The sequence below is a fragment of the Rhinatrema bivittatum genome, chromosome 4 (assembly GCF_901001135.1).
Source record: "Rhinatrema bivittatum chromosome 4, aRhiBiv1.1, whole genome shotgun sequence".
NCBI classification, from domain to species: Eukaryota; Metazoa; Chordata; class Amphibia; order Gymnophiona; family Rhinatrematidae; genus Rhinatrema; species Rhinatrema bivittatum.
The window spans coordinates 223,521,571-223,547,396 of record NC_042618.1 but is presented as its reverse complement, the minus strand read 5'-3'; the positions used below and the strand labels follow the sequence as shown (position 1 = coordinate 223,547,396).

General features: G+C 47.7%; 1 protein-coding gene across 1 annotated transcript in view; it reads right to left on the bottom strand.

Moving 5' to 3' along the window:
- The window catches only part of LOC115090540 (aldo-keto reductase family 1 member C1 homolog), a 117,055-nt gene extending 91,531 nt beyond the window's left edge, over positions 1 to 25,524 (bottom strand). Inside the window, exons 1-2 of the mRNA XM_029599763.1 lie at positions 25,266 to 25,524; positions 2,526 to 2,675 (exon numbers count right to left, since the gene is read on the bottom strand). Of these exons, the coding sequence (XP_029455623.1) occupies positions 2,526 to 2,675; positions 25,266 to 25,352 (237 nt within the window). The 5' untranslated portion in view covers positions 25,353 to 25,524. The remainder of the gene's footprint in view (positions 1 to 2,525; positions 2,676 to 25,265) is intronic.
- Between the last annotated feature and the right edge of the window lie 302 nt (positions 25,525 to 25,826).

Here is a 25,826-nt window from a genome sequence, read left to right as displayed (position 1 = left end):
AAACCTTTGAGATATTTGAAAGTGTGACAGATTTTGATATCAGCAAAAAGACAAACCTTTCCCGACAGCCCTTCTTTTATGTCACTCACAAAAATGTTGAAAAGAACTGGTCCAAGGACCGATTCATATGGCACACCATTAGTAACAACCCCCTCCTCAGAGAAAACTCCATTTACCACTACCCTTTGTCACCTCCCACTCAGCCAGTCAGTCACTTTAGGATCCATACCAATGGTGCACAATTTATTTATAAGTCTTCTGTGAAGAACCGTGTCAAAGGCCTTGCTGAAATCCAAGTACACTACATCTAGCTCTCTCTCTTGATCTGTCTGGTTGACCAATCAAAAAAATTATCACATTCATCTGACAAGATTTACCCCTGGTAGAACCATGTTGCCTCTGATCTCGCAATCCTTTGGATTCCAAAAATTGCACTATCCTCTGTTTTAGCATCGATTCCATTAGTTTGCTGACTACAGAGGTCAGACTAACTGGCCTGTAGCTTCCAGCCTCCTCCTGACTGCCACTTTTGAATAGGAACCGTATCTGCCATTTTGTAATCCTCTGGAACTACTCCAGACTCTAAAGAAGCATTGAGAAGGTCAGCCAGCAGAGCTGCCAGGACATCTCTAAGTTCCCTTCATACCCTCAGATGTATCCCATCTGGCCCGATTGCCTTATCTATTTTAAGTTTAGTTGGCTCCTCACAAACACACTGCTCTGAAAATCGATTGAGATTTACCTCACTTCTAATCTTGTGTTTGTTTTATGTGAACCTGTTCCAGGTCCTTCCACAGTGAACACTGAACAGAAATATTTGTTAAGCAATTTTGCTTTTTCCTCATCAGCCTCTACATATTTCTCCCCTTTACCTCTGAGTCTCACAATGCCAAGTTTGCCTTTCCTTCTATCACCAACATATTAAAAAAATAAAAGTCTTGTCCCCTGCTTTACCGTATTTTCTATTTTTTCTTCTATTTCAATTTTCGCATTCCTGACTATTTTCCCAGCTTCTCCTGGCTGCGTTCAGTGGCCACCACTTAGCTGGATAATTATTTATCCAGCTAAGTAGTTCTCTATTTAAGTGTTGGGCGGGACAGGGATATAATTGGGAAAGCTACTTATCCATTTAACTTAGCATGATAAATTAGCCAGATAAGTTAGACTTGCTCAGGTCTAAAGTTAGCCAGATAAATTTATCCAGCTACTAAAAGTTATCCAGGTATATTCAGTGGCACAGCTGTGCTGCTGAGTATCCAGCATAGTTAGCTGGATATGTTTAATCAGCTATCTTCCCTAGACAGGTAACTTTTAAATATGGATTTCATAGGTTGTCACTTTAAACAAGTAAGGATAGCATGCAAAGGCATGGCTTTGGGAATGCTTTCCAAAATAGATTTGAAGAAGTGGTGTGAGTGTGGGTGTTGAAGTGGTGGTGGTGGTGGGTATGGGGGAATAGTGGGTGTGTGTGAACTAGGTATAGATGGGTTCTATGGAGTGGGGTCTGCGTGGGATTGAGTGTGGTTGTGTGTAGGAGGGATGTCTATGTGCATACATGGCTAGGCACATGTGGTTAGTGGAGGTGTGTGTTTAGCATCTGGGGGTGTGTATGCAGGGATTATAGGGTTGTTTGTAGTGTGTGTGTGTGTTTGTGAGGGAAGAGCCAGAGGGATGGATGTGTGGGGTGTGCATGTGTTTTTGGGTGGGTAGGAGGGGTTTGTGAAGGGGTTTTGTGTGTTTGGGAGTTGTGGGGTATGTATTTTTGCGGTTATGGCTTTGTGTTTGAAGTAAATGGATGTGGTTGAGAAGGAATGTGTGTAGTATTTGTGGGTGTGTGGGTTATATGTAAATTGGATATGTGTGAAAGGTGCCTCGGAGGTGTGGGTGGGTGCCTGAGAGGTATGGGTATGTATATGTTGGCTGGTGTAAATGGAGTTTTTTAAGTGTCAGGGTGTGTTGTCAGGGTGATGGATGTGTACGTTTGGTTAGGTTTGTGTTGGGGAGGAATTCTGTGGATGGTTTTGTGTGGCAGGGTTGTAAGGGGAGTTGTAGGGTGTGGATATTTCAGGGATATGGTTGGGGTGTGTGAGTTTAGGGAGTGTAGGTGGTATCTGGGGTGTGAAATCAGAACTATTCCACATTCTAACAGTTAAAACATCTTCTAATAGTTTCCCATTAAAAGCATTGGGGACTTTTTCCCCAGTAGAAAATAAAGGGGAATTTTTTTCCCAAAGAAAGCAAAGGCAATTTTTTTGGAGGCTCAGTTCTCTAAGAATACTGCTTTGACGTTTCTGGATTTTGAGATATTCACATTTTCTTCTTGCGTGACAAATTGGTTGAAATTCTTTCTTGATTTTGGAGAGTTAATATGCCTACAGACAGTGATCCCTTTAACATAATCCTTTTTACTTTCCTAATGATAACATAACACTTAATACCATCAAAGCAATACGTTTAAGGGATTTTGATTTCACAATCCAGAAATTACATAAAACAATATAAGAGATTACAAAAGAAATGCATACCTTTTCAGTGCTGAGTACTTTCTCTGCGCCATTTGCCGACGTCTTTTGAGCAGCCCTTTCTGTGTTTTCTTGAGCATCATCATTACCGCAGGTCCCATAACCAGCTTCACTGGTGACTTTAATAGTGTCAGATGTTTCATATTTTGGAAGCTGTCAATTTAAAAGAAACACAATAGTTACCAATGTTACTGATGCTGAGATGGAATTCTATGCCAGACATACAAAATCTTAATGAATCGTTATGAGACATGGATCTGTCCAATACAGCAGCAACAAGCTGGTTGGACATGTATACCTTAGGACAGGGCTTTCCCAAACCTGTCCTGGGTTTTCAGGATATCCACAATGAATATGCATGAGATACATTTGCATACCATGAAGACTCCACATATGTAAAGTTACCTCATACATATTCATTGTGGATATCCTGAAAACCCGACTGGCTGTGGGGTGCCCAGGACAGGTTTGGGAAGCCCTGCTTTAGGATCTATGATAGAAATTTTTTTTTTAATTTAATTTTTATTTAAAGTTTCCCAGAAATAGAATCACAACATGAAATACACAGTTTAATATCCTTCCTTCCCCTCACCTCTCAGTTCAGTAGAAAAGTCTTGCTTTTGTCTGCCAACCAAGTTTGAAAGACGACCAAACTGAATTAAATTTCTCCTTTCTATTCCTTTTCAGAGCTATCAAATTCTCCATCTGATAGACAAATAAAAGTCTTTTGTACACCGAAAGTTCATCTGGTGCTTTTCTCTCCTTCCAGTGAGCCACAATCTCACATCTTGCTGCAGTCAAAATGTAAGTAACCAGTCAATAGTTGCACTGGAGGTGGATTCTTGGGCTGAGATGGAGTTGACACAATCCGTGGGCAAGGGCCTATGGGTCCCCACCGTCAGCAGGTAGAGGGGGCTGAAGCTAGAGGCCACTGGAGCTTTACCAGCCCACATTCCCCTTGGGTTGAGCCTTTGGGTGCTGGGGCTGGCAGGACTTAGGTGGGCCTCGAGATAGGACAATGAAGGTAGATAGTTCAGCCCAGAGACAGCAGCCAGCAGGTGGTGTAAGTCTATCCAAGACGGGTTGCGGAACTGAAACCCAAGCACCAAGGAACCAGGAGTGACTGAAGGTGCTTGAGCAAGGAAAGGCCGAAGCCTTGAGAGTCCATGTCCAGAGGATAGAGACAGATGTCAGTGTCAAGCTCATATGGAAGCTGGCAGCCAATGGAAGATGTGGCAAGCAATGTAGAACTCTGGACAAGAGAGTCTATAGCAAAGTCATCTGTAGCAATGGTCAGGGCACAGAGAAGGCAGGCATGGTCAGAAGTAGCAATGGTCAAGGCACGGAGAAGGCAGGCGTGGTGGCAGACGTAGCAGAGGTCAGGCTTGGAGAAGGCAGGAGAAGTCAGGTGTAGCAAAGGTTAAACCAGGTGGATAATACAGAAGACAAACAAGACTAACACGAAGATCAAGAACCAGGAAACACAGGAACAATGAGGAGACAGCAACTAGCTCTCGGAAACCGGAAACAGGGAACCAAAGAGACCTGTTGCAAAGGCAACGCTTAGGAGCGCTGCCCGAGCTTAAATACGCTGAGAGTAGTGACGTCAGCATCCGGGTCCAAGGCCAGGTTCCCACCACGGGCCCTTTAAAAGCGTCAGAGATGCTTGCGCGCCTAGGAGGGGGCACAGCGCTGGCAGCGGCGTCTCTCCATGGAGCAAGCGGAGAGGTCTGCTTGAAGGAGGAATCCTGGCTGGAGGTCCCGGGCAGCACGGCAGGGCCAGGGAAGCGAGGGCTCGAGGTTGGAGCCGGTGGCTGACTGCCGCCAGCGATGGTGAGCTGAGCGCTGAGGTCCGTCTGGGAAGGTGAGAGGGCCACGCCGCGGGCCTCCCATGGGCGGCAAGCATAACAGTATCCCCCCTTTATGCCCCCGTCCTGGAGGTCGGGGTTTGCCCGGATGGGCACAATAGAAATTCCTGAAGATGGTCTTATCTAGGATATTCTTGGCAGGTTCCCAAAAGTTTTCCTCGGGTCTGTAACCCTCCCAGGAGAGGAGGTACTCCCATCGGCGACCTCTATGGAAGACATCAAGGATATCGTGGACTTGGTACGTCATGTCAGTTTCTGTCACCAGCGCAGGTGGCTCAATAACCTTCCGGGTAGGCCAGGACAATACCACTGGTTTAAGTAAGGAAACGTGGAAGGTATTATGTATACCCAAGGAAGGAGGCAGTCGGAGCTGGGATGTCACAGGTCCTATGCGTCGAGTTATTGGGATTGGTCCAATGAACCAAGGGGCAAATCTTTGAGAAGGTAATCTTGTTCGGTGTTGCCTCTTCATATGATGCATCATGCCAAAATTAGATAGATGTTCCATTTGCTTGCCTCTGCTAATATCCCTGGCACGGTAATTACACCGAGCAAAACGCGGGTCATCTGTCACTTTAAAGTGGCTCCAGATCGCAGATGTCTTTTGTGATTCTCCCTTCTCTAAAGCCTTGGGGGTGGAAGCTGACACTGGAGCTGAGGTAGTGGGTGCACCCTGAGAAGCAATCCCAGGGGCCTGAGTCACCCTCTGTGCCTTTGCTGACTGCTCTTCCTCCTCCTCATCAGTTTCATCTCTCCCCTGCTGCACTGAAGTGGAGGCTAAGTCAGGACTAACTGATCCTCCCAAAGATTTGTCACCTATTACTTCTTCCCGTTTCAGATGAGAATCCCATACAAGATGATTCTTCATCTGAATCTTAAGCAAACAGTGACTACGCTATATTATCAACGTGATGGGGCAGATTTTATAAAACTACGCGCTCGCGTACTTTTGTTTGCACACCAGGCGCAAACAAAAGTACACCAGATTTCAATACAGATTTTAACAGATTTAAAATACGGATTTTAACAGATACGCCATGCGTATCTGTTAAAATCCGCTATCGGCGTGTAGCCGGCCTCCATTCCCTTCGTGGCCGCTCTGAAATCGGAGCGGCCTCAGAGGGAACTTTCCTCCCGCCTCCCCCCACACGTTTTCCCTCCCTTCCCCTACCTAACCCACCCCCCCAGCCCTATCTACCCCCCCCCCCACCTTTGTCCGAAAAGTTACGCCTGCCCAAGGCAGGCCTAACTTGCGTCGCCGGGATAGCTGCCGGCGCGCCATGTTCCATTCCAGGGGCTGGTCCGGAGGCTGCAGCCATGCCCCCGGGATGGAACCATGCCCGTGGCCACGCCCCCGTAATGCTCAGGATGAGGCGCCAGCCGTGACACGCCCCCCGCACGCCCCCGACATGCCCCCCAGGAAATCCCCGGGATGTTCATGCATCCCGGGGCTTGTGCGCGCCGCCGAGCCTATGCAAAATAGGCTTGGCGCATGCAGGGGGGTTTGGGTGCATAACCCTATGAAAATCTACCCCTAAGTGTTAGTCAAGACTTCTGTCCCCCTGCTGCTTTTGGGTGTCGACATTTTGTCTAGCATGACTCAGCCTCTCCTTTCCTCACCTCCAAACTACAGGGCCAGAAATAGGTGGTGGCTATGGCGATGCATCATGGATGGAACTGCCTGCCCCTAAGAAGAGTTTAGCTTGCGACAGGTGCCTTTTTAACTTTAATGGGGGAGTGGCACTAGTGTCTTTTGAAGTGTCTCCTCTGCCAGTCCCAATCACTCGACTACATCTAGCTTTCCCTGACATTATGGATTTAATGTCACTGCCTAGTGCCTACCCACTGCCCACTGTCACGGTGCCTTGCCATGCACTAATGTAACGTGTGTGGTGTGCACATACACGCAGCTTGCTTGTAAGCACAAAAGAGGCAGACTGGGCACTTGACTGCACAGACCGTCCCAATAATAAAGTTCAGTCTGATAAACTACCCATTGCCCACTGTCACGGTGCCTTGTTATGCACTAATGTAACATGTGTGGTGTGCATACACACGCAGCTTGCTTGTAAGTACAAAAGAGGCAGACTGGGCACTTGACTGCACAGACCATCCCAATAATAAAGTTCAATCTGTTAAACTACCCACTGCCCACTGAAGCCCAGTACACAGAGAGACTGAGTGACTTGAATTAAACAAACTTAGTTTTAAAAAGCTGGAATTGTTGGCATACCAGGAAAATGGATGAAAATATATCTCTCCCAGCCACAACACCCAAATGGTGCTTGCTTGCAGACTAGCCCACAGGGTGAATGAAAACAAATGGCACTGCTAGCAGCTTCTCTCCCTGGCACAGCGTCTCAGATCACCTAAATAATAAACTGCTTCAAAAAAACACAAACAGGGCTAGCTGGCACAGATACTGCAGCCAAATTAAGAATCAAAATCTGTTTTCCTCTTTCCTAACTAGCCAAAATTGCTCTCAGTGCAGCCTCCTTCCACAAAGCCCACCTCCCCACACCACCCCTGCAAAGAAAGTGCGTGGCACACCTCATGCTGATGTATATATAGTGCTGGCTGATTAGTAAATTCCTCACAGAGCACTGAATGACAGCGCGATTTGCTGTATTCAGTGCATTTCACAAAATGTCAGCGCTGATACGCTGCATTCCGGTATCCATGCCAATCTGTCCGACCCTTTCCTGTGAGTCACAGTTGGCACGGATACCAGAATGCAGGGTATGAGCGCTGACATTTTGTGAAATCATTCCACGCAATGCATTAAACGGATGATAAGTTATATTCGTGGGGCGTCGCGATGTGTTTCGCCTCCCCACAAATATAACGAAAAGTGACATATACGTTGTGGATTGCCGATATGGCGAAAACGAATGCACACCCCTACCAGGTACACAGTCACAAGATCCACATTGGTTCATCTACAGCAAGGTAATAAACCTTTACCAGACTTGGCCATCAAGATTAAGACTTTGGCTTCAGAGCTGAACTGGGACTCGAGATGCCTGAAGACTCTTTTCTTTGAAGACCTGAACTCCCAACTGAAAGATGAATTGGTGGCTCGAGAAATGCCTGAGACATTAGAGGACCTGATGAAGTTAGCCACAAGAATTGACCAATGACTTCAGGATAAGGTTCAAGAGGTTAAAGGTTTCACGAGGCCTAGCCAGGGAAAAATCCGAGTCAAGACTTTACTTAAGCCTATTCAGTCTAAAGTGGTTACTGGCAAAGAAGAACCTATGCAACTGTCCGTAGTCACCTGATTTCTAAGAAGAGAAGACTGCGGAGAAGATTAGGCCTCTGCATGAACTGTGGTCAAGCAGGCCATGCGGTAAAAACATGCCCTATTTGTCTGGGAAACAGGCAGACCTAAGTCCTGCTCCTTCTCCTCCACTCTCTTTGCCAGTCTCTTTGATAAATGGACCACTTGAATTCCAGACTCTTGCCCTAGTGGACTTCGGGGCAGGAGGGAATTTTATACTGAGATGTCTAGTGGAACATCTTCGAATCCCCACTACGACTATGAAGCCTCCGCTTCTGTTATCCTCTATTAATGGGGAGCCCTTACCAGGTGAAGTAACCCTACAAATGGAACCGGTCAGTTTAAGGACTGGAGCTCTTCATATGGAATACATTTCCTTCTTCGTGCTCGAAAAGGCTATGCACCCCTTAGTACTCAGGTTACCATGGCTACAAAAGCACATGCCTCAATTCAACTGAGCTACACTGGAGCTTTCACGTTGGGGCCCAGATTGTCATGGCAAATGCCTGAAGGAAGTTTCACCACTACCCTGTATTCCTACAATTCCGTTGATGCCTGGGTTACCATCTCAATACACATCATTTCAAGATGTGTTCTCTAAAGAAGCCACTGATATACTTCCTCCACATAGATCTTATGACTATGTGATCAACTTGAAACTGAATACCGAACCACCCAAGGGAAGAGTATACCCCCTCTCGGTGCTGGAAAATAAAGCAATGACGGAATACGTCCAAGAGAATCTACAAAAAGGTTTCATAAGGCCATCCAAGTCTCCTGCAGGAGCAGGGTTTTTCTTTGTGGAGAAGAAGGATGGAACCCTATGTCCATGCATTGATTATCGTGGTCTAAATGAGATCACGGTCAAGGACCACTATCTCTTACCACTCATCTCTGAGCTGTTTGACCGCCTACAAGAGGCTAGGATCTTCTCCAAGCTGGATCTTAAAGGAGAGTATAACCTTGACCGCATTCGTTCAGGGGACGAATGGAAGACAGCTTTTAACACCAGGGACGGACACTTTGAGTATTTGGTGATGCCCTTCAGCTTATGCAACGCCCCAGCTGTCTTCCAAAACATGATGAACGACATCCTGCGCGACTTACTCTACCAATGTGTCGTTATCTATTTGGAAGATATCCTAATCTTCTCTCAAGATCTGAATACGCACATTATGGATGTCAAGAGAGTGTTACAAAGACTGCAGGAGAACTGTCTGTACACTAAGCTGTCCAAATGCGAATTCCACAAGGAGTCTGTACCGTTCCTAGGGTACATCGTGTCTAACAAGGGGTTCCAAATGGACCCACAAAAGCTGGAGAGCATTCAGAAATGGTCCCAACCTACTGGTATAAAGGCTCTCAGAAGGTTCCTGGGATTCACAAATTACTATTGAACCTTCATTAAAAACCAATCCTCACTACCTGTGCCTTTAACAGCTCTGACAAATAAAGGTGCTAATATTGCCAATTGGTCTACAGATGCTGTCACCACTTTTCAAAAGCTGAAGGACTATTATTGTTTGTAAGGATTTTGGGTGGACCCCTGGACTCTGTGGCTGCTGACCACATCCACGGGGGTAAGTCCCGTGAGGGGCCACAGGTCAGGCTCAGCCTTAGGACACACACACAGTTAGATTTTTTATTAAACAGTATTGAGGAACCACCAGAGGTGGCGATAGTGAGTAGGAATGTAGCCTGGCTGGGCTTGTAGTCCCTCAGGCTCTGGAACAGCGATCCCACAATGGCTGTGCTGTAGTGGAGAGAAACTGAGATCGTGAGTACAAGCAATATATGCAGGGTTCAGGAATAGAGCCTCGTTGGTATAGTACTCACACAGCGGTCTCTCGGTATGGAGCACAGGAGCTGAAGTAAAGGCAGGCCCTCGAGGAGCGAGTACCTGGTTCCAGGGAACAGCTCTGAGAGAAGTAGATGGTAACTCACAGATGGTATAGGCAGTGGTGTCTTCCAGGCAGAAGAGAAGTCCAGGTAGCGAGTCCAGGAACATGGGCCCTCGAGGAGCGAGTACCGATTCCAGAGAGCGACCTGAAAGAGAGGAGAGAGAGAGGCCCCTGAGGAGCGGGTACCCCAAATAGAGTAGTCCAAAGTGGAGGCAGAGTAGCTAAGTGCGGAGAGTGAGTCCCATCTGTTAGGAAACCTTTGCTATTTCGATGGCTAGCAATCGCGTAGGCTATTTGTATCCAGGATTCGTGAAGTCATCACAGGGGGATGCTCCTGAGGTTCGTACCAAAGAAGGTACTTGAAGCAGGGCCCTAAGGCAATTGGACAGCATGGCGGGAGGCAGCGCCCAAGCTGGACCGGGGATGCCGGAGAGGATGGCAGGCAGATTCCAAGGCAGCCAAATGTCCGTCAACTGCAGGAGGCGTTGCCAGAGAGATAAGGAGGGAGGAGTGGAGACATCAGGCAGCGACAGTCGTAACAAGGACACTTTCTCCAGCAAGCCATGTCTCCATCACCTGGATCCTATATGCCCCTTTATTGTCGAGGTGGATGCCTCTGATGTTGGAGTGGGGGCTGTATTAAGTCAAACCAGTGACTCCAAGATCCTGCGGCCATGTTCCTTCTTCTCCAGACGATTCACACCGGCTGAGAGGACCTATGGAACCGGAGATAAAGAATTGTCGGCAATAAAGATGGCGTTTGAAGAGTGGAGACCCTGGCTCGAGGGTGCTCAATACCAGATTATGGTTTTTACTGACCATAAAAATCTAGAATACCTTCGTCACGCCCAGCGCCTCAACCATAGACAGGCGAGGTGGTCCCTGTTCTTTAACAGGTTTAATTTCATCTTAAAGTACCGATCTGGAGATAAAAATGTCAGAGCGGATGCCCTATCACGCTCATTCCTATCTGAAGATGTGCCTGAGCTCCGTAACACATCATTGAACCTGAGAGAGTAATTCTTTCAGCCACGCACCCAGTACCTGTGGGCAAGACGATTGTGCCTGCCAAACTCCAGAAGGAAATACTAGCATGGGCTCATGACTCTAAATTGCCTGGACATCCTGGTTAACGGAGAACCCTGGCAAAGCTGCAAAAATTCTACTGGTGGCCGTCGATGAGAGAAGACGCCTTCGTTTATGTAGCGGCCTGTACTATCTGTGCTAGACAAAAGCATCCGCCCGGTCATCCTTGGGGCCAACTACAACCTTTACCCATACCGGATGAGCCCTGGACTCATATTGCCACAGACTTCGTGGTGGACTTACCCATCTCCGGGGGCAACAATACTATCTGGATAACGGTGGATAGATTCTCAAAAATGGCTCACTTTGTGGCGCTTCTTGGCTTACCATCTGCCAGCGAACTTGCAAAGCTCTTCATCAGTCACATATTCCATCTGCACGGAATACCCAAGCACATAGTCTCAGATAGAGGCATACAATTCACAGCCACATTCTGGAAGGCTCTTTGTAAGAAGTTCGATATCACTCTCGACTTCACTTCATCTTACCATCCTCAATCCAATGGCCAAACTGAGAGGATGAACCATATCCTCAAACAGTTCCTCAGAGCCTATGTCTCTTCACGCCAGAATGACTGGGCTGAACTTCTACCATGGGCTGAGTATTCCATCAACTCTCATCCAGCAACATCTACTGGATCAACACCATTCAGTATATGGACGACTACCTTCACCACCTTTGCCACTTCCGCTTTCAGTATCATCCCTGGCAGCACAAGCCACTGCTGATGAAATTCAACATCTTTGGAAGAAGACAAAGGATATGCTCATCAAAGCTGGAATTCGAGCAAAATGAGACTATGACATGCATCATGGCAAGGCTCCTGAACTTAAGCCTGGTGATAAGGTCTGGTTGTCTATGAAGCACCATAGATTGCTTGTCTACGAAGCACCTTAGATTGAAGTTGCCATCTGCTCGCTTCGCTCCACGCTATGTCGGACCATTCTCTATCCTCCAACATCTGGGAAATCTCTCCTACAGTCTCAAACTTCCTCCAGCAATGAAGATCCATAACGTGTTTCATGTCTCATTACTGAAACTGCTCATACTCAACAAATTCAGCACCAAGACACCAGATCCCCCTCCTGTTGACACAGAAGAGGACCTCGAGTACAAAGTAGATGCTATTCTTGATGTACGGAAGAGAGGCAGAATATGGGAATATCTCCTGTCATGGGAGGGCTTTAGACCAGAAAATAACTCGTGGGAACAGATGTCTAACATTTTGGACAAAGAGATGCTGAACCAGTATCATCATGCATATGCTCGGAAACCAAGACCAGGTAGGGGGTCTGGAGGAGGCCCTTTGAAGAGGGGTACTGTTGCGTCCATCGGTCTTAGATGGCTTTGCCCACCATGCCTCACCTCTATTTCAGCCTTCTCCACCAGCCTCGGGATAATGGCGTCCGTAGCGTCTCCTTGCCGCACCCTCCGGCTTCCCCGGAGCGGCTCTGGCGTGGCGACCCACCATGTTGACCTGAGGCCTCCTAGGAGGCGCGCACGCGCATGCCTCATGTCTTGTAGCCATGTTGGCGCGAATCTCAGGGGCGTCCCCCTCAAGTGACGTCACTGCTTCCATATTCAAAAGTTTGCCCATTTACTGACTCTCGCCGAGTTAGCAACAGATTGGACTCGCTCCAGTCTGAAGCTGCTCTGCCACTTCTACTCTGCTGGAAGTCACCCTTCGGGGTTGTCTAACCTGGGTACCCACTCCTCGGGGGCCCTCTGCTTATTTAAAGGTACCTATCCTCTTACAGGTACTCACTCCTCAAGGATCTGTGTGTCTTTCCTGGTGCCTGCTCCATTCTTCAACCTGCTGGAAATCCACCTATCAGCTACAGAGAGTGAGTACAACTTCTACCAGTCTGTCTCTCATCAGTTCCTCGCTACCTCTCTGCATCAGGCCTACACCACCATTGTGGAATGGGTCTCCTCTGCCGTGGACCATGGACTGCTAACACCTATCTACTCTACTGCTCATTGGGACTCTATCTACTCAGCTATATGGGAGTGTGTTTAACATCTGCCAGTCTGTCTCTCCTACAGTGCCTTACTGGACATCTGCATCGGGCCTTACACCACCATTGTGGGACGGGTATCCCTCGCCATGGATTACAGACTGCTACCAGCTAACCTGCTCTCTACTGCCACCTCTGGTGGTCATCCTAGCTGTACAATAAAAGAAACTCTCTCTGTGTCTGTGCTACTGAGTCTAGCCCGGTGCATCAGTCTCCCTACAGGGCTCCTCTCCATAGGAGACAACATCACTGTTGCCCCTGAGAATCCACCAAACACCTCGATATCATAACAGATGGAAGTGAGAAACCACTTTTGGGAGGAAGGAGGGGACCATGCAGTAGCTGTATGGATCCCGGTGTGATCCTAAGGAACGGCTCTCGGCAGGATAGTGCTTGATGTTCGGAGATGCAGCCGGCTGAACATATTGCCACTAGGAATACCATCTTCAAGGTTAGGAGTCATAGGGACAGACCTCAGATAGGTCTGAAGGAGGCTCCCATTAGGAAATCTAGTACTAAATTGAGGTTCCATAGGGGTACTGGGAGACATCCGGATGAGATGCTAGACTGGTGCCTTCCACTTTGGCTCCGAAGCAGGTCAACGCAGCCATCTCAACCTTGCTGGAGTTAAGAGACAACCCCTTCTGTAATCTGTCCTGCAGAAATTCCAGGATCGTGGGAATTTTGACTGTCCACGGACGGATGTCGCGGTCTTCGCACCAGGCTTCGAATATTCTCCATATTCGTATGTAGGTCAGCCATGTGGAGAACTTGAGTGCTCGGAGCAAGGTGTCAATCGCCGTCCTCGAGTATCCACTCTTCTTCAGGCGTGTCCTCTCAAGGGCCAGACCATAAGAGAGAATCGAGTTGGGTCTTCGTGGAGGATCGGGCCTTGCTGGAGCAGATCGCTGTGTGGAGGTAGAAGGAGAGGGCTCCCTGTCATGAGTCTTCACATGTCTGCATACCACAGCCTTCTTGGCCAGTCCGAGGCCACTAGAAGTACTAGCCCCCTGTGGTGTTCTATCTTGCGGATGATCCCGCCCAGTAGTGGCTACAGGGGGAAGGAGTATAGCAGGTCCTCCTGTGGCCAGGTTTGGACGAGGGCATCGATCCCTTGGTATTGTGGTTCTCATCTGCAACTGAAGAAGTTGGGAATGGGCGTTGGACTGGGTTGCTAGGCTTACTATCAACTGGAAGGCTGTGGTCGACAGCATCCATTCCCCTGGGGCGAGACATTCTCTGCTGAGGTAGTCCGCCGTGATGTTGTCTTTTCCCGTGATGTGGGCGGCTGAGATCCCTTGTAGGTTTGCTACCGCCCATGCCATTAGGGGATCTATTTCCAGGGACACCTGTTGGCTTCTGGTTCCTCCCTGGCGGTTGATATAGACAACTGTTGTGGCGTTGTCTGACATGACTCTGACAGATTTGCCTTGGAGTCTGTGACTGAACCGTATGCAGGCTAGTCTGACTACCTGGGCTTCCAATCGGTTGATATTCCATCCCGACATTTCCTTGTCCCATTGCCCCTGGGCCATCAGTTCCTGGTAGTGGGCTCCCCACCCTCGTAGACTCACGTCTGTGGTGAGCAAGGTCCAGGTCAGTGGGGATAGCCTTACTCCCTTGCTCAGATGGTCTTCTTGTAGCCACCATTGGAGCTGGTTCCACACCTCCTCCGGGAGCTGGAGGCAAACAGATTAGTCCTGGGACATCGGGTTCCACCGTGACAGTAGGGAGCACTGTAGTGGTCGCATGTGAGCTCTTGCCCATGGGACCACTTCCAGGGTTGATGTCATGAGGCCGAGGACTTGGAGGTAGTCCCATATTTTGAGGCAAAAACTTGTTAGCAGGTTTCGCAATTGGTTCGTCAGTTTTCTTCTCCTTGTAGGAGGAAGAATGACCTTGTCTTGTCTGGTGTCAAACCAGTCTCCCAGGTATTCTAGAGATTGGGAGGGCTGCAGACAGCTCTTGTTTGTGTTGACAACCCACCCGAGGTTCTCCAGTAGAGTCTTGATTCTGGTGGTTGCTTGATGACTTTCCTCTGGAGATTTTGCCCTGATTAGCCAATCGTCCAGATATGGGTGTATGAGGATTCCCTCTTTCCTCAGTGTTGCCACTATTACAACCATAATTTTGGTGAACGTCCGAGGGGCTGTGGTGAGCCCGAAGGGTAGTGCCCGGAACTGGTAGTGGTGGTCCAGGATCGCGAAGCACAGGAAGCGCTGATGCTCGTGATGGACCGGGATGTGCAGGTATGCTTCTGACAGGTCCAGAGATGTAAGGAATTCTCCCGGCTGTATCGCTCTTATGACCGAACGCAGGGTTTCCATGCAGAAGTGTGGTATCCTCAGGTAGCGGTTAACAGACTTGAGGTTCAGGATGAGCTGGAACGTTCCCTCTTTCTTGAGGACAATAAAATAGATGGAATAGTGCCCAGTATTTTGTTGTTGCATGGGCACCGGCATTATGGCCTTCAAGGCGAGCAATTTGGCCAGTGTGGTTTCCACTGTCATCCTCTTGGAGGGGGCGTGGCAAGGAGATTTCATAAATTTGTCCGGAGGTATGCTGTGGAAGTCCAGATAGTATCCCTCTCGAATGATGGTTAGGACCCACTTGTCCGATGTTATCTCGACCCATCTTTGGTAGAATAGCACAAGCCTGCCCCCTATGGCTTCTTCCTGTGGATGGGTTGGCTGATTCTCATTGTGGGGTGCAGCTGGGGCCTGGACCAGAGCCAGCTCCCCTCTTGTTGTGTTTGCTTCGAAAGGGCTGGCCCCTGCCTGTGGAGCGAGGTGCTTGATATGTACTTTTGTAAGGTCTAAAACGCTGTGATCCTCTGCCCTTAGATACTTGGGGAGAGGGGCATTGGCCTCTTCTGTTCTTGTCCTCCGGTAGCCAAGGTACTGGAGACTTGCCCCATTTGTCTGCTAATTTCTCCAGTTCGCTTCCGAATAGGAGGGCTCCTTTAAAGGGCATCCTCGTGAGTTTCATCTTGGAAGTCGTGTCGGTTGACCAACTTCAGAGCCAGAGTTGCCTTTTGGCTGCCACTATGGATGAGATGCCCCTGGCTGAGGTGCGTACCAGGTCAGAGATCGCATCCGTGAGGAAGGATACCGCTGGTTCTAGTGCTTCGATGGGTGTGGCAGCATTCCTGGTCATGGATAAGCAGGCGTGTGTCACCACGGCACAGAAGGCAACAATCTAAAGTGACATAGCTGATACGTCGAATGACTGTTTAAGGATGGATTCCAGACGTCTGTCCTGGGCATTCTTGAGTGCCGCTCCTCCCTCGACTGGGATGGTAGTGCGCTTTGTGATTGCGCAGACCCCATCTGCGCAATCACAAAGTGATTGCGCAGATGGGGTCTGCGCAATCACATCTGCGCGATCTCCTGGTGTTCCCCATCTACTTTGGGGAACACCAGGAGATCTTTGGCTGAGGGTTCCAGTGGGTAGAGGGCTTCAATGGCCCGTCCACCTTTGAAACTGGCCTCTGGAGCATCCCATTCTAGGTCGATCAGCTGTTGTACGGCTTGCAGCAGAGGGAAATGGTGGGAGGCCTGACGGAGTCCCTCTAGGAGAGGGTTCATCTTTGGTTCCCCTTTGGCACTAGTGCCTGGGATGGCGAGCTCCTTCAAGCTTAGAGCCATGTCTTTGGAGAAAAAACACCTCATGGTTCAGTAAGGTTCCGTTCCAGGGGGGATTTCCCCTTCCTCCAGGGATTCTTGATCTTCATCTGAGATGTCCGTGTCCCCTATGGTGAGGCTTTTGGCTGGGGGAGGCACGTCTCTGGGGGGCCTAGAGGGCCCTGGGAGGTTAGGGTCCTCTGGTGGAGGCTGTGTCATCGGTGGCACCGGTTGCATGTAAACAAAGATGTGTAGACCTTTAAAGAATTCTACCCAGGAAAAGGATCCTGGGTCTAAATTGAAAGCCGCTGCGTCCCCAGGGAGCCCCATTTGAGGGAGGCTCGCGCTGGGGGTGGAGAGGTCCAATGTACCATCGGTGGATCTGGATTCCTGTACTGGCTGGGGAGGGCATTGACCTGGTTCTCCCAGAGCATCCTCGCACTGTCGGCACAGGGCCGTGGCCTCTTCATGCTGCGCAGCTCTTAAGTGGCAGGCTGGGCAGAAGGCTTGTGCCTTGACCTTCTTGGGTGGTGGTGCCATGGTTTGTGCGCCTAGGATCACAGAAAGCCCCAGTCTGTGCGTTTAATGCGCGCACCGGGAGGCTTAGTTATGCGCTCCGGGTGCGCCGAAGATGTGCGTGTAGGCCAGAATGTGCGCTCACTAAGATGCGTGTGCTGCTGTGCGCACAGACTTAACTTATGCGCCCAGCACCGTTGAGTGTGTGGCTGTGCGCCCAGCCCCCTCGTGCATGTCACTGTGTGCACGGCACTTATGCGTGCGCCGATGTGTGCACAAGTAAGTTGTGCGCCCAGCTCGCCTCTGTGCGCACGGCTCAGTTAGGCAGACAGGAAGGCGATCAAGGGGAAATGGCGTTGGCGACCACGTGAACAATATGGCGACCACCTCGGAGGGTCTCCACGTGGGAGGATCCTTGTATCGGATTGGGGTCTAGCCCGGACAGGGCTGATCAACCCGATAGCACAGATGCTGGCTGGCGATCTGTGTGGCTTTCTGAGCCTCAGAGACCGGAGACTTTTAGAAAGTTTTCTACCTTACCTTGTCTCGGCATTTCCAGTCTCGCTCCGGGCGGTCTCCGGCTGCGGGGGGAGAGGGAAAAGTACCTTCACCGCAGCGTTCGGTGTTGCACCCACTGCCTCTCAGCCGCTCCCGTTGCTGGGGGTTAAGACCATGCCAGGAACCGGGTGCTGGACCGAGGCCTACCTCTGAGGGATCTCAGAAATCACCTCAGGAATTCTCAACTGAGGGAGGGACCCGTAGGTATCACCGCAGGAGAACAGGGCTCATCTGTAGAGGTAAGATTACTTCTTGTTTGGAATTTTCTTTGGTTTGAATACTCTAACGCTGTGCAAGCATGTATAGAGTTCTGAACTGCTATGGAGACAGAGAAATACTGAAGAGCAGAGCTTCCTGCAGGGGTATATGTACTGGTGCTGACGATTTTTTCCTGCAGGGGTATATGTACTGGTGCTGACGATTTTTTCCAGCAGTAAATACCACTGGAAAAATAACACAGCAAAGTGATCCCGTGTGATGATGAGCCCATATCCAGTGGCCATCATCTTTTAAAGGCTCTTCCTCCCCCCTCAGTAGTAGTGAAATTGGTGGGAATCTAGTGAAACCCCTCTACCAACTCCCTCCCCCCCCCCCCCCCCCCAGGTAGCCAAAGTTGTTAAAAAAAATGTTAGGTCTTACAGCCTAGGTGCTGTCCCTAGTCTCAAACTGCACCCCCTTGTAATTTAAAAAGGTACCTCTGTATACCTTGAATCTCCTTCCACTCCACCCACTCTCTCTGACACCCCCCCCCCCCCCCCCCCCCCCCACACACACCACTCTACCATTACTTTAATTTCCCTGGTGGAAATTTTTTTTTTTTTGTAATTATATTTATTGAATTTCTGTGTAGGAGATATACATAGCATATAAGCCATCAATATTACATATCTGCCAAATAATACATAACCAGCCGTACAACAGGAAACTTGCGAGGTACAAACAACAGTGACAATAATTGCAAAGAAAGAAACACAGCAAAGTTTGCAAGTAGTACATAACCATCGAGAGTAGGCAACCGGCCTAACATTCCCAACAGAAACCTCTCTCATTGTTCCCCTTCCCCTCCCCCCCCCCCCCTCTTGGGGTGTATATTGTTAAGCCAATTTATCAGTAAACAATCCGGAGAAATACTGATAGATTGGTTAATTGGTAAGTAAATGATGGGAATGGGTAATGCAGCTGTACCTCCATGAGCAGGGGTGGGTATGATCCATGTATCCATGAAAACAGAAATAGTTAACAAAAACAGCAGCAAAAACTGAACAAAAACAAAGACATGTGTGGGTATGTGTGATCATCATGGGTTATCATGATCCCAAGAACGCCCCACCCGTCCTATGGGCTAAAAGGTTATAATAAAGAATCCGGTAGACAAAATCTGTCCAACTCATATATTAAGTGGAGGGGGACGGGCGCAAGTAGAATAAAAAGGGAGTCCACACCTCTTCGTCCTCTGCTGACGTGGAAGTTTGTTGATGGTGTAGGATGTAAACTTCGTGTGTACAGAGCCTTAACATCTGTGTAAACCACTGGTCTACGTCCGGGGCCGCTTTATCTAACCATTTGATTACGATAGCTTTTTTTCCCGATTACTGCCACCTTAGCAAGAAAGTGTAATAAATTCTTGGATCTAGGTGGTGGGAGCAAGGTAGTGGACCCTATCAACCACAATTGTGGGTCTAAGGGAAGTGCCTTCTTCCATAGAGACGTGCAAAAGCGCTGTACCTCCCGCCAAAACAATTGAATGTGAGGACATTCCCAAAACACATGGTAATAAGAGCCCGCCGTACGGTCGCATTTTTTACAATTGGGGGAGTCACTAAGGCCAAATCTAAAAGCCTGCTCAGGTGTAAGGAACCCCTGCCATAAAAATTTAAACTGGGTTTCCCGTAAGTTTTCATTGGTTGTAAATGCTTTTATCTGAGAAAACACTTATATAAAATCCTTGTAGGAGAGAGAAAAAGCCTGCCAGAGACTCCATTTTGCAAAAAGTGCCATCATATGACTATGGTCGTAACCTTTAGTCCTCAATTCTACGTAATATCCAGAGATCTTAGGGTGTTTAGGAGCAGCTCCTGAAAGCAAGTCAGTAAATGTGCTATTTCTTTGGACATCCCGCCAATGGGTGGTATGTCGTTGCATAGTTTGCAAAAAAGCATAAAAATCCTCCCTAGGGAGGGAGTATTGAGATTGGAGGTCTGAGAAGGAATGTAGTACCCCAGTGACAGGGTGAAATAATTGGTGAAGATAACTGAGACCTTTTCCCTGCCATCTTGAAAAGGGAGAGAGGCCCGTACCTGGGGGGAAAAATGGATTGTTAACTATGAGTGACAGGGGTGTGATACCCAGTGGCTGTCAAAGCACTCGGCATACTTTAGCCCATGTGGCTCGGCACGTCCCAACCAAAAGGTGACTCTGTAGAGTGGGGGGAACCTGTCTCGCCGACATATGTAAAAGTCCATTTAAGGAGGGAGTCCCATACCAGGCAGTGAAGAGCTGGGCGGATAAAACATCTGAGGTATTGAAGACCCAATCCCTTATGAGGTGCAGGTTACATGCTATATACGCTATATACAGTGCGAGATTAGGGCAGCCCAAACCCCCTTCAGACAAGGGTTGAAACAACATCTGTAAAGGTATTCGAGCTTTGCGACCTCCCCATAAAAAATGCCGGAAAGATTTATGTAAAATTTGTACATCTGGAATCGCTAAACGAATTGGTAACATTTGAAGGATATATAGCCATTTGGGCAAGATTACCATTTGATACAGGTGAATCCTCCCCTTCAGGGATAGTGGCAGGGTGTGCCAGTGTTTCAGTGCCTCCTGGGTGTATTGCAGTTTGGGGGCTATATTTAAACAGTAGATAGTATCTAACGAAGCCGGGATTCTGACCCCCAAATATTTGAGTTCATTGGAAGGCCAACGCAGCGGGAAATCTCCCTCTCAATTTTGTTGGACACTATTTGTAATGACTAGAGCTTCAGATTTATCCCTATTGATTTTTAGTCCCGCAAAGACCCCAAAGCATTCTTGTAGGGACAACAATGCTCGGGGTCGAGTTAAAAACACCAGAACATCGTCGGCGAATGCCGCCACTTTAAACGAGTACCTTGCCCTCTCAAACCCGTGGATCTCCTCGGATGCCTGAATTCTCCGAATGAGGGGGGTCAATCGTGAGAATATAAAGGAGGGGAGATAAGGGACAACCCTGGTGTACCCCTCGTTGTATTAAAACTTTATCTAAGCATTGCCCATTAACAAAAATGCGTGAAGTAGGTATATCATATAATAAGCAAACATATTGCAGAAATTCCCCACCAAACCCATATCTAAGCGACGGTATATAAAAAATGTTAAATAAATTAAATAAATAAATAAATATATGACCATGATACTCAAAAGCTTTCTCTGAATCAAAGCCTATGGCCACCGCCAATACCTCCTGCTGTTGACAAAATCTCATGGCTGTGATCAGTTTCAGAATATGGCTCGCAGCTTTACATCCTTTGACAAAGCCCACTTGCTGCGGCGAGATCAAGTGGGGTAGGACCAGATTCAGGCGCTGCCATTACTCGTGCCAAAATTTGTAAATCACTATTCAGTAGGGAAATGGGTCTGTAAGATTCTGGTTTTTCGAGGTCTTTCCCGGCTTTGTGGAGAATTATATGGGCACTGTTAAAATCTGTCGGGAAAGAGTTTGTCGCCAGACCCATGGTGTAGAAATTTGTCAGGGGGGTGGCTACCTGGACGCTGAACATCTTTTAGAAATCGTAAGAAAAGCCATCTGGCCCTGGGGATTTTCTAGAGGGCATGGTGTTTATAATTTGGGCCACTTCATATGCTTGGATAGGACGGTTTAAAAATTCCCTCTGGGTCGAGGTGAGACATGGCAAGGAGATATCAGAGAAAAACTCCTGTTCACGATCTATAGGAGGAACCGGGTCAGCCTTATACAGAGTATTATAGAAGACACGGAATACTTCACAAATATCTGTCATCTTGGTAACCAATTGTTTCTGTTTCGGACGCATTCGAGCTACCACTGTTCGTGGGCGTTGTGCCCGAATTAAGTTAGCCAAAGGCTTTCCCACTTTGTTACCAAATTTAAAGAAATTATGTTGAGTCACCTGTAAAGCTTTACCTGCCCTTATATGAAGCGCCGTATTCAGTTGGCTAAGGGCACTCAGATAGGCCTTCCTATTATCCTCTGATGGGGTGTCAACCATCAGTCTGTTTAGTAAGACCCTCCAATTATAATATATCCCTAGCTATACGTTTATATCTGGCCCCAGTGTATCCTATGATTTCCCCCTGAAGAACTGCTTTAGCAGCCTCCCAGTACAGAATGGGGGGTCTCCACATGTTGTGCATTATGAGTCTTGTACTCCAGCCATTTATCCTGTAAGTAAGATTGGAAATCTTTGTCCCCTCTAAGGTCCTGGGGGAATCGCCAGGGAGCTTTACCCTGTGTTCTAAGCCCCAAGGAGAGAGAGAGAGAGATAGGCGAATGATCTGAAATCACATGAGTTTCAATATCCACCTTGAGGGCCCTAGAAAAACCCTCCTCCGCCAGAAGTATGTAGTCAATCCTGGAGAAGGAGTTGTGTGGGAGTGAGTAAAAAGTATAATCCCTTTCTGTTGGGTGAAGGGGCCTCCACACATCCAAGAGCCGTAAGTGTGTTGAAAAGGGATCTATGCCTTCTCCCTGAGAACCTCCCCGTGCATCCCTTGGATTAGATCTCTCCAGAGTTTAAGTCTCCAGCTACTAGCAGCAGACCTGTGCGGTGGGTCAGCAGTATATTCTGAAACCGAGTGAGGTATTGTTGGGGGTTTACAGTGGGGGTATAAACAGAGCAAATTGTGACTTGGGTTCCCTGCCACTTCCCTATCGCAAGGGCATATCTGCCCTCTGGGTCAGTCACGGATGTCTCCAAAACAAAGTCAGCAGTTTTACTGATGAGAATCGCTACCCCCGCTTTCCGGTTATGAGCCTCTGCAAAGATACATTCACCCAACCAGCCCCTCTTAAGTTTAAGGTTTTCTGTCTCATTCAAGTGAATTTCCTGCAAGCACGTAATAGTACCCTTTAGTCTCTTTAGGTGAGTTACGACCTTCTTACGTTTGCTAGGTGAGCCCAGCCCATGCACATTCCATGACACTAACTTAGGCATAGAGGTTGAGAGTTAAAGGTATGCTTGCTGGAAAGAAAACTAAGGTATCTCAGAGGAGAGAGGTCCCAGCTACTCTCCCCTCCTGATATGCCGCGTAAGTCCAACATCAAAATCTCGCTGAAGTCCACCCATACATTCGTCACATTCATCACCCACAATACCCACACCCCCCATACCCCATACAGCATTCCCAGATTATAACCATACACATCCCCAAAAACTCCATCCATCTCCCTCCCCCACCCCCGCCCTCTGTATCCCTGTAAGCATCTGACACAAATATATACGGCCTACCCCCTCGCTAATGAGAGAGGGTCAGGTCGAGGAGCCATGCTTAAGGGGGCGCGTGGGTGCCCTGCTCCCTTTAACTCTGCAGGTACTCGTCCAGAGCCACTGCTGAAAAGTCTCCTCCGCTGCTGAGCCTATCAACAAGCATTTGCCAGCACAACCTGGCCAGTACAATTACAAACAGTGAAGAGAGTCAATTAGTATTTCGTGCTGTCCATCCATCCCCCGAGGGCTTGTATGCCATGTGGGTGTGAGCTGGGAAGCACACATCTGTTAGCCATGCTTCGCAGACCAAAAAATGTGGTTGTGACATTCAAAGTGATTTTCCCCTTTAGCTGTAACCCAGTGCGGTTGAGCCAGCTGTATCCGGGGGCAGATGAATCAACTTATAACAGCGGAGACAAACAGAACAACAAACTGTCCCCATTCCTCAGCCATCTTAGTCATGCTCTTGCTAGGGGTATGCCAGTTAAGGCCCAGGAGATTGAAGGAATTTTAAGGCTGCCTCCGGATCTGAAAAACTATGTTGTGTGCCATCTTGCCATACTTTTAAAATAGCAGGGTAGTGAAGGGCAGATTTAATTTTTTTCTCAAATAGTTTGGAGCAGACTGGAGAGAACTTCCTGCGCTGTTGCGAGACCAGAACTGAATAGTCCTGAGTGATACGTATTTTTTGGCCCTGAGAGCAGCTCCGGGCATTTTCTGTACGCTAACCAGATTCGCTGTTTGTCTGCTGAGTTCAGAATTTTAGCAATAGCTATCCTCGGTCTAGTGCCCCCCATGTCCGGTAGGCCAACCGCTTCTGGGAGCCAGTCTTCTAAGAAAGTCCCCAGGCCCTTCTCATCTAGTCCCTCTGGGAGGCCCAGAAACCGGAGCTTATCTCGCCGGAGTCTATTTTCTATGTCATCTTACTTGTCTTGACAGGCTTTTAAGGCCTCCGCCTGAGCTCCTGCCTGCATGGTTTGGGCTGCCTCCCGGTCCTCCAGCCCCAAGACCCACCCCTCGAGGAGGTCAATCTGCGGGCCGAGGTCCACCAGCACCGATTTTACCTCTGTCAGGTAACTTGGCATCCAGGGTTGTGTCCAGGGTCTCTCTCAGGACTCCACCATGAGCGGCGCTCCCGTGGATGGCCCGGGCTCGCCGGCTCCCGCCACCATTTTGGGATCCGCAGCTTTCCCCTTCTCCTTTTCTCGGTCCTTTTTTCCTCCTCGGGCAGCCATCGGGGGTGAGGATTTGTTCATGTAATGAACAATCGACATGAGCTAAGTCGGCTCCAGGTGTTAAAACGAGGTGTTTTGTCCGGTGACTCACGATGCCAGTGGATATGGGGGCAGGGCACCCAGAGCTGAAGGAGAGCACGTCTGCCTCAGCACATCGCCCCACGTGACCCCCCGGAAAATTTTAAAGAAAACTTATGCTTTGAAAATACTCAGGTCATTGGCAGAAGACATGCACACATTTGCTCATGTAGAGTTTTATCTCCCTTCAGATGTTATAACTAATGCATATACACTTATGTGCAACATTTAATAAAAAAAAAATATGTGTAAGTGTCGACTCTGCCCCCTCCCCCGTCCCTGGAACACCTCTCCTTAATGTATGGAAAAGTAGGTGTGAAATCAGGTAACATGCATTCTTTGCACACACTGAGCCTGGGTGAATGTTAGAACAGTCACCTTCATGCATAAAATGGGTTTTATGTGCATACATGGCTTTAAAAAATCACTTCCAAAGTGATTAAAATAATAAGGAAAAATATGAACAAAATAGGAGTAACAACAATAAAATAAAATTACAGGGTACAGAAAGGATAGCAACAAGGACACTTCCCCAGGTTTGGGTATTAATGAGTAAAACAATTATTTTGTACTCCTAGAAAAATTATGTACATAAGGAATCTTCATAAGAAGATTAATATTGGCTCAAGAAAACTCATATTTATATCTTAAGGTTGAATTCTATTCTATTCTTAAGCTTATATACCCCTTATTCCCTCACAAATGAGACCCAAGGCAGTTTATATCTTATAAAATACATCAATACAGTATAGTATAACATTCAAAATAATACAAACATTCTCAAATTCATTCTTACTAGGACAAGACAATACAGTTGATAAAGGAAATTTAAAAAAAAAAGTTTTAAGTCTCATTTCATAGGGCAGAAGGAAGATATATGAATTTTAAAGGGGCTTTTACTGAAATGCAATAAGGAAACTTGGCATTTCTTTCCTAAATCAAGAGAGTTTGGGTTTCTATTGTGAAAAATATCCCGTGCCCAATATCCCTTTAAAAGGTTAATCTAATCGGCATTTAAGGATTTGCATCTAAACATATTTACTTGTCTCATAGATCAGCAGGCAAAACTATTGCTTTTTCTTTAGCATTGCTTTATAACAATTAAAACATTTATATAAAATAGATTTACTTACAAATGGTGGAGAAAATGTCCCTAAAGCAATTATTGGGATTTTATGCCCATCGCTCATGGTGATGCAGGAATCTTTACAGAGAGACATTCTTTATCTGTGTGTGTGTGTTCAAGCTCTTTCTCCTTTCTGCCCCACTGCTGTTCGGTTGCCCAGTGCAGATGAAAGAAGGTAGAGGTGCAGAATATATAGATTTGTAAGTTCCCTCAGGCACAACAAACCAGTTGGCACTGCTCTGGCTCTGGAACTACAGCCAGCAAGTAAATACTTACATCAGGACATAGATCTCTGTTGTATGCTCCACCCTCTCTTTACATCTTTTTACAGGAGAACAAGGGCTTTACAGACTATAATCAAATTAAAGTTTGGATGCACAAAAAATAAGAAAGATTATAGTTGACGTATAAGTATTTGCAAGGGATGTGAGCATTTCTACTACAACAAATTTAAGGCTTGTATGAAAAAAAATCCTAAAGTTGAGCAACTTTCCAACATAATTAGTAAATTGAAGGCAAGCTAGTGTTTTCCCAATGCAAAGTGTGGGTCTTCAACATACCTCATTTT